At 48.1% G+C, this 9,216-nt stretch overlaps 1 protein-coding gene across 1 annotated transcript in view; it reads right to left on the reverse strand.

Moving 5' to 3' along the window:
• Positions 1–3,249: 3,249 nt before the first annotated feature.
• The window catches only part of FCRL6 (Fc receptor like 6), a 30,025-nt gene continuing 24,058 nt past the window's right edge, over positions 3,250–9,216 (reverse strand). The window contains 3 exon segments of the mRNA XM_007472068.1: positions 3,250–3,346; positions 5,237–5,309; positions 5,909–5,974. Coding sequence (XP_007472130.1) covers positions 3,250–3,346; positions 5,237–5,309; positions 5,909–5,974 — 236 coding nt within the window.

The following is a 9,216-nucleotide window of genomic DNA, read 5'->3' on the forward strand; positions in this document are numbered from 1 at the left end:
AGAGAATTCCAGAAACAAGTACAACATAGGCTCTTCACTCACAGAGAGTGGTGTGTGCTGAGTGAGCAGCCTTAGTGATGCTCCAGGTCTTCCGGCCGTGTAGACGGAGATATGATATGGGAAAGCCTGGGTCTTTCCCGTGCTGTGCACCTTGTCTGTACTTAACCGTCATCACAGTTGATACAAAGGTGAAGGACACAGAACTGTTTAGTGGATGCTTATTTAAATAAAAAGGTAGGAGATGTATTTCCTAGCCAAATTAAAAATAACAAACCTGGAACTGAAAGAAATTCCAGTATGTGCAACCTGCCTGGTTCAGGAAAAGGCCATGCTCCATTTTTATTGTTTGTATCTAAATGGTATAGCCACATATAAGACAAAGATGGGGTGTCTAATGATATCTTACAAAGAACCTGTCCAATGAACGGATCAGACCACAGTGCAGGCTGGTGCTCAAGTCCCTGACTACCCAAGAGGGCCACCAGAGGGCAGTCTTGAGGCTGCTGGCTGTCCTCTTACTCTCTACCTTAAGGGGGCAGCTCCAGGCTGCCTCTCCACCCTCATCCCAGCTAAGAAGTTCTTTCTTTTCTTCTTACTCTGTAAGTGTTATGACCCCACAGAGTACAGGTCCCTAGATGAGGCACAGACAACTCACCTCTGCTGGATATGTGTCTGCATTTAGCTCTGACCTGGGGAGAAAAATAAGGTTTCATAGCTCAGAGCCTTGATAAAGTGTGGAGGCATCTTGTGTGCATTCCTGTGGGGAGCAGCACAGTGGCAGGCTGGGCAATGTTGCATCCTTTTTCTGTGTCTGCAGGGTCTGTCCCTGGAGAACTGTTAGGGTCCCATCCTCCCTTGGCAGTGGCCCTTCCTCCCCTGCCCACTAGCATCCTCTAGGAACAGAAGTAGCTGCCTGTTCTGAGGACTGGAGATGGGATTTGGGGCTGGATGTGCTGATATCAGGCAAACCAGAGAGAGTCTGGGCTGAAGAGTGTGGGTTTCGGGCTTCCCTGGTGGCACAGTGGTTGAGAGTCTGCCTGCCGATGCAGGGGACACAGGTTCATGCCCCGGTCCGGGAAGACCCCACATGCCGCGGAGCGGCTGGGCCTGTGAGCCATGGCCGCTGAGCCTGCGCGTCCGGAGCCTGTGCTCCACAACGGGAGAGGCCACAACAGTGAGAGGCCCCCTTACCACAAAAAAAAAAAAAAAAAAAAAAAAAAAGAGTGTGGGTTTCCTTTGAAAACTCTGTTTTCTCTATGTTCTTTTGGAAATTCTCTTTTCCTTTAATTTTCTTAGTAATTGTTCATTTTGGAAAATCCCAGCTCATTCTTTTATAAATTAAGGGTCTGAGGAGAGAGCAAAGTGTCTGAGAGACCAGGCCAGTGTTGTGTGAGTGAGAGTGTGTGTGTATGTGTGTGTGTGTGTAAGATAGGACTTCTCACCTACCTGTGTTGAAGGACCTGTTTTTCTTTTTTATTTCCAATCCGTTGTGGAGCTATACTTTGTAAAATATAATAAAAACACATTACCAAAAAACAAATAAAAAATTAAAAGAGAAGTACCAAATATGAGCCCTAATTTTTATGATTATATTAAACAAACATAAAATTACTCTGTCAGATGGCTATAAAAGTTCCTAAAATTTTGCTTGCAATTGTTCTATTATCTTGCCTGGACTGGTAAATCCAATTCACAGACAGCCCCCAGTCCATGGACCAGGCGTTGAGTGTCTAGGGTGTAGGGCAGGGAGGAGGGAGGTATGAAAGCTCAGGAAGCAGGTGGTCTGTGGGGACGACTGGAGATGTTTTTACTTTTTAGAAGGGGGTGACCCATTTACAGAGGGCGTGGTGGGGGCTTAGGGTCGGGGGTGCTTCCTGATTGACCAGTGAAGACCCTGTGTATCTAGACGGTGCGGGCCTCTCAGTCATCCTGGCAGAACCAAGGAGGCAAAGGGGAGGGGACCCTGGTGTATTCTGACTGTGGATTTTGACTGGTGATGACATAGACAGGAGGATGAGGAAGATGAAGGGTTGGGTTAGGAGGAAGGAAGGGAGAAAAAGGAGTAGAAGACAAGTGAGAAGAAAGGCTAGCATGGGTTGCATTATCCACTGTCTTTACCCAGAGCAGAACCACAGGCAATTAAGCTCCCGAAGGCAAGTGGACTGATTTACTTCCATGACGTATGTATTTTGGAGGTAGACCAGGCTTTTAGAACTTTCATGTAATAGCTAGTGGGAAGCATCTGCATAGCACAGGGAGATCAGCTCGGTGCTTTGTGACCACCTAGAGGGGTGGGTTAGGGAGGGTAGGAGGGAACGAGAGGCAAGAGGGAAGAGATATGGGAACATATGTATATGTATATCTGATTCACTTTGTTATAAAGCAGAAACTAACACACCATTGTAAAGCAATTATACTCCAATAAAGATGATTAAAAAAAACTTTCATGTACATGCAAATTGCCTGGAGATCTTATTGTAATGCAGATTCTGATTCAGCAGATCTGGGCATCTGCATTTCTAATAAGCTCATGGGGAAATGCAAGATGTTTGCAGCTCTGAGGGGCCAAGGGTGCTCTGAATGAGCAGACTTCTTGCTAGGGGAGGAGGGTACCAGAGTTGCTAACTCGGACCTCACTCTCCATGATTCCAGTGCAGGGGCCTGCAAGCTGGGGCCAGGGCCTCACAGGAGCAAACATATAAATCCTTCACTGAGCACTCTGGCTGTGGACTGGACTGGGACTCCCCTCCCTTCCCACCCCCTGCCCCGGCAACTCTACCCCTTCCTCGCCCTCTCATCTCCCTCATCAGCAGTCAGGTCCACAGGGAGTCCATTCTCCTTGAATAAACCAGACCAAATTATCAGGCAGCCCAAATGATTGCTACTGATGAACAATATGAAACTAATTGATACTCCTTTATTAACAAATAGATTCTACAACCATGTATCTTTTTAAACATGTAAGGGGTAACAGAGTTTTCTGATGTGCTCCACAAATGGGGGTTCTGGCTGCTGGGCTGGGGAACTGGAGGACCACAGAAGAGGCTGGGGTCCCCGGGTCTCCTGGGGAGCACTGGGGGCTGCGGATGGATGTGTGTCTTGGGGGGAGGAGATGCCATCACTAGCAGAGGACCCCCTCGCAGTCACCAATGGGATCTTGCTCAGTCCTGCTTCTTCTATTCAACCCCTTGGCTGGAACCTCACTGAGCCGAGCCTCAGCGTAGATGACAGAAATGTCCTGTGGGAGAGTCAGGTCAGGGTGAGGAAGCAGACGTCACACAGAGAATGAGCAAAGAGCAGGGGTCCCATCTCACTGTTTCCCGCCGGGCTGACTGGGCAGGCCTGGCTGTGGGGAAGAGCAGCAGTAAGGTTAGGGCACTGGGTTCACGGGGTGGCCCCTTCCCGCCTCCTCGTGGCACCTTCCTCCAGAGAGCAAGGGCCGGCCAGGGTGGGGGGCTGCTCCCCCTTTTACTTCTCAGGGCTTCTCACCCTCAAGCTGAAAGCAGGTGGGCCTGGGAATCAGGAGACCCCAGCTGAGTGACCGGAGGCCAGTCACTTGGCCTCTGAGTCTCACCAGCTTCAACCAGGAAAGGGTGGTGGTGTTGACAGTGACTGCCTTGCAGGATTACGGTGTGAAGCAAGAGATAAGAAGGTGCCCAGGATACTTCTAGAATAACTCCTCCATTAGACACCCACTCTGCACCAGGCAACCATTTAGGTGTGAAAATTATATAGCTGATCTATCTAGTATACAGCTAACAGAAGTGTAATTCTGTATATCTAATCTCACATCAGTCTTGCCAAGTAGGGGGTATTGATGCCTTCTTACAGTGGGAAGAGAAAACTGAGGCTCAGCGAGGTGAATAACTCTCTACAGTCACTTCCATAAGAAGTGGAACCGTAGGCAAATATTGAATCTTTGTGAACGTGAAGCATTCTGCCACTGATAAAAGATCCAGTATCCCCTCTTTTATGCATCTTGGAACATAACGGCTCTCCTTACTCTGGGTTTCAGATCTCTGCACCCACCAAACAGGGAAAGCCTGCTCAGAGCTTGAGCTGCAAGCAGACTGTCCCAGACCCCACCCCTACCCCGAATCATGCCTTCACCCTTGCCTGCTAGGATTAAAAGGATCACATTTTCTTATTCTCCTTATTTTGCTAATGAAAACCATAGAGTCTGAGGTTGGCCTCTTTTTTCCTTTCTTATGTTTAAGTCCTCGTTGTGACTCTTCTCAGGAAGGAACTGGGCCCACGTGTGCTTTCCCATCTGCTTGGCAATGCTCTGGCCAGCAACCGGTCAGGTCCTGGGAGAAGTGCCCTGAGTCCAAGAGACTTCCTGGCTGTCCACTTTCTCTAGTGCCCTTTACGGGTGGGAGCAGAGTCCCTAGACTGATTCAGATCCATTTTACAGACCAGGAATTGAAATCTGAGCACAGGTGAGACATAAAACAAGCTCCCTATTTTTGAACACCTATTGCATACCAGACAATCTTTATGGATTCTAGAACCCAGGTTCTATTCCTAGCCATTTATAATAATCTTACAAAGTAGGCATTATCTACACTTTATAGATTAGGCTCAGAGAGCTTAAATAACTTGCCCACAGGCACACAGTGAGTACATAGAATCAAGTTTTGGACTCAATTCTGACTCCACATTCCACAGAACTCAATTCTGACTGACTCCCACACTCCTCTCATGATTCCACGTTGCCTGTTTGTCTGTTAGAGAGTGGACTAGCCTTCCCTGTGCCTGCCATCTTGACACTGGTATCTGTGGCCAGGGTTCATGGTCTTTATGGCTCCCTCTTAGAGTGAGACTGTCCTGTTTAGACTTACACTCAGGGTCAAAGACAAACTGTATCATTCTTTTTCTTTTTTCCCTTTGTTGCTCCACAATGCTCAGAAAAGGGCCAAAAAAAAAAATTCCTCCCTAGTTGGGATGGTAACAGTGGAGGTGTGGTGGAGATGATGTAGATGATGGTGATTATGGTGGACATAGCGCTGTTTGTGGTGATGGTGGTAGTGAAGGAGGAGATGATGGTGGTGGTGGTCAAGGTGGCCATGGTCAGCGTGATGTTGGTGGTCATGGTGATGTTGGTGGTCAGGGTGATGATGGTGGTCAGGGTGATGACAGTTGTCATGGTGATGATGGTGGTGTGATACCTCACCCTAGGCCCTAAACTTCCCCTTTACATTAGCAAAGATGTCAAGTTTGACCCGAGATCACTCACCTTTCACTCTCCTTTGGGATCGTACGTACCACAGAGTAGATAATCCCTTCATCATTCTCATTCTGGCAATGAACTGAAAGAAGGAACGCAGCTACAGCTTGAATAGGACCCACCTGCTCTCCCACCTCAAGACCCAGAAACATTTATGGAGGGAAGCTAATTAGGGGCTGTTATGGTGATAACTGGCAGTGGGAAGCAGCTATTAATGTGGGATATCCATCTTGGCAGGAGGTGCCTGACCCCTGCAGCAGATTCTAGCAGCTTCCCCAGCCCTGACATTGTTTAAACTAGGGGTTGGCAATGTTTTTCTGTAAAAAAGGTAGTGAATATTTTAGGTTTTGCAAATACCTGGCTCTGTAGTGTGATAGCAGCCACACATGACACATACACAATGCTCCTTACAAAAATACTTGGTGGACCAGATTTGACCCATGGTCAAATTTGCTAACCCTTGGTCTAAACCTCCCTCTTGGGGGCTGGGATCCCTTCCTGCTTCCCTCTCCCACCACCAGCACTGGCCCCTTAAGCTCGCCCCAGAAGCCATCTGTTTCCTTCCCCAGATGACTCTGATTCCTGAGACTCGGGCTCATGAGGCCTTCTTTCTTATGACTCCCCTTAAGAAGCCTTTCTCTGCCTTTATGGACAGACACTGGTGCTACTGCAAGTCCTTACCATTGACATACAGTGGGTGTTCCTCTCCACCTGTGGCTGGGGGCAGATTCCGGGGTGGAAGGGGTCCTAGGAGATGCAAAGGCACAATTCACTGAGCGCCCTCAGAGAGCAGACTGGACAGTGGGGACAGAGAGGCTGAGAGAAAGGATGTCAGTTACCTTTAAAAATTGTATAAAATTACCTTTAAAAATTGTATAAAAAATTAAACTAAAAAATAAAAAAAGAATGCCAGCAGAGGTTGCTGGAGGTCTGAGGCTGGTTTGTTAATGAGGGTTAATTCACAGGTCTGGACACAGTTAACTTTTTTTTTTTTTTTTTTTTTTACGGCGGGCCTCTCACTGTTGTGGCCTCTCCCATTGCGGAGCACAGGCTCTGGACGCGCAGGCACAGCGACCATGGCTCACGGGCCCAGCCGCTCCGCGGCATGTGGGATCTTCCCAGACCTGGGCACGAACCCGTGTCCCCTGTATCGGCAGGCAGACTCTCAACCACTGCGCCACCAGGGAAGCCCTGGACACGATTAACTTTTATGGGATGTTTCCTTTGAAAAATACCCCAGAGGGGAGGATGGCTCCATGGGAATCACAAACTGGGAGGAAGCAGGGTCAGAAAGGATGGGTCACATCCTTGCATCGAAAGGGCTCAGACCCACCAGTCAGGCTGCTTTTCAGAGGGAGGAAAAGCTAATAACTTTGACAACATACCATGTGCCAGAAACAGAGCCAGGGAATTCAAATACAGCGTCTACTTAATAACAAACCTCCTAACCCAGGGACAAGCACAGAGCTGGATGTCACAAAAGCCCCCCTACCTAAATCTTCGTTGTCTGATGTTCTTCACAGCCACCTTGCAAAGGTTAATACTGTGATTTCCGTTTTTTAGATGAGGTGACTGAGGTTGGGAGAGGTGACTTCTTCGAGGTCACACAGAAAGTGGTGGAGACAGAATCTTAATCCAGTGTGTACACTTTTCTCCACTAGCATGCTGCCTCTGTGAAAGTAGGCATTTCCAGAACTTTAAAATTAGCTCTTGGGATAGGAATTGGGTCACAGGTGGATGTTGGGTCACCTGGCTCATGCCTGATGTCCAAGAAATATTCATTAGCTCTAACAGCAAGAAAGCATCAGAGTTGTCAGGTAGCACCTTTGGACATGGCTCCTCCCGTAAAACCAAGAGGGCATTTGTGGAGACTCAGAGAGGCCTCTAATGCTCATTTGTCAAGGCTGTGTTTCTTAGTCTCCATTCGTGAAGAGATCTGTGAATTTGATGGAACTGTGTTTTATGGGAGGTGTGACAGTGGGAAATGAAATGAACACTTTTTTTTTTTTTTTTTTTTTTTTTTCTTGCGTTATGCGGGCCTCTCACTGTTGTGGCCTCTCCCATTTGCGAAGCACAGGCTCCGGACGCGCAGGCTCAGTGGCCATGGCTCACGGGCCCAGCCGCTCCGCGGCATGTGGGATCCTCCCGAAACGGGGCACGAACCCGCGTCTCCTGCATCGGCAGGCGGACTCTCAAGCACTGCGCCACCAGGGAAGCCCCGAAATGAACACTTTTAAGCAAACAACCAGAACTTGCACACTTAGGTAACTGCTACTTAGAAGTAGACCTCCTGTATGACCACATCCTTGTCCTAGTGATTCCATAATTGGTCAAAATGTTTTGAACATTGCCTTCAGAGATACAGTCTGTGGAATATCTTCAGTGGTGGCACATTTGTGTTTGTTGAGGAATGGATATGCTGTCTGGAAATGGTTAAGGGTCTTCTAAAGCTGGGCATGAAGAAAAAAGCTGTTGGACTGTGTTTCTTGTGTGGCTATGGAATTGGGCCTGAAGGTGGTTTTCTGAGTGACATTCTAAGGAAGGTTGTGTGCCCCTGAGCTTCTGAGAGGTTAGGCCCACCACCCGGAGCCTTATTTTCATGAGAGACAGGTTCCTTAACAAAATGGAGCCCAGGTGCTCCCAGACTGGCAGTAGGGGTGGGGTAGGGGAGTGGGAATGGGTGGGGAGGCAAAATCGCCACATGAAAAGAGACACTCCTTTGTTCCCTGTGAAAGGCATCTTCCTCTTGAAGATCTTTCACCAGTGACTGTTCCTCCACCATCTTGTTTGGGCCTGGGAGGGAGATGGCTGTATTGTGTTGCTTTGCCTTTAACTCTCTGACCCACAGGTGAGTGGGCAGAAACACCCATGCTATTGAGACCAGGCTGGCTTTATGACAGGTGCAGAGATGGTAGAATTCACAGATCTTCAGTTCATGGTCCCCTACTCCAGCTGCTTCCTCATCTAACTCTGGGCCTGGCTCCATCTTTCTCCGACTGCACAGGTATACCTTAAAGCAACTCTGGCCTGCCTTCATGAAATCTAGACTCAAGACTAAAGGAAAGGAGAGATGAGAAGTTAGATGGACAAAGGCTGCTAAATTAAAAAGGAGAGAGGAAGTCGGAGTCTGGCTCAAGCCCTAACTGGGGTGCCTGGTGAGGTAGTGGGTCTAGGGCTGGGGAGAAATGCTTTCAGGTATCCTGGCTGATGGTCAAGGAAGACTACTTGGATTGCAGGACTGGGTGGTCTTCCTCAAAGAACAGTCTGGCTTAGCTCTCAGAACTCATCACAAATTCCTTAACTGAGGGAGCTGCAAACTTGAAAAAGCAAATCTAGCTGGAGGTCTATGAGAACAATTACTTTTTTTTTTTTTTTTTTGCGGTACGTGGGCCTCTCACTGCTGTGGCCTCTCCCGTTGCGGAGCACAGGCTCTGGACGCACAGGCTCAGCGGCCATGGCTCACGGGCCCAGCCGCTCTGTGGCATGTGGGATCTTCCCAGACCAGGGCGCGAACCGGTGCCCCTGCATCGGTAGGCGGACTCTCAACCACTGCGCCACAACGGAAGCCCAAGAGAAAATTACTTTTGCCCTTGGCAAGTGGAAAATAAAAATGTTGCCCCCAGGGAGGAAGAAGTAAGTTGATTTGAACTTCTGTAGGTGGATTTGAAGCCCTAGGAATAAACTGGCACCAAATACCTTTGGCACTGGGAGCCACTCCCTTCAACATAGCCCCAGGCAAACAAGGGTTAGAGTTGGAATAAACTTGTAGCCACCAAAGGTGATTGCTTTGAAAGCCAACATTCATGCTTAATTATCATGACCATGACAGGAAGAAGAGGAGAGTCTGGAATTTCAAAAACAATAGGTGACCTAGAAATGCCATTTATCTGATTATTTTCACTTATTTCTCCCTATAGAATTCTCTCCCTATAGATTTTCTCTCATCTGAATTTTAGCTAAACTTTTTTTTTTTTTTTTTTTTTTTTTTT

Source organism: Lipotes vexillifer, unplaced genomic scaffold (assembly GCF_000442215.2).
Source record: "Lipotes vexillifer unplaced genomic scaffold, Lipotes_vexillifer_v1.1 scaffold581, whole genome shotgun sequence".
Classification (NCBI taxonomy): Eukaryota; Metazoa; Chordata; class Mammalia; order Artiodactyla; family Lipotidae; genus Lipotes; species Lipotes vexillifer.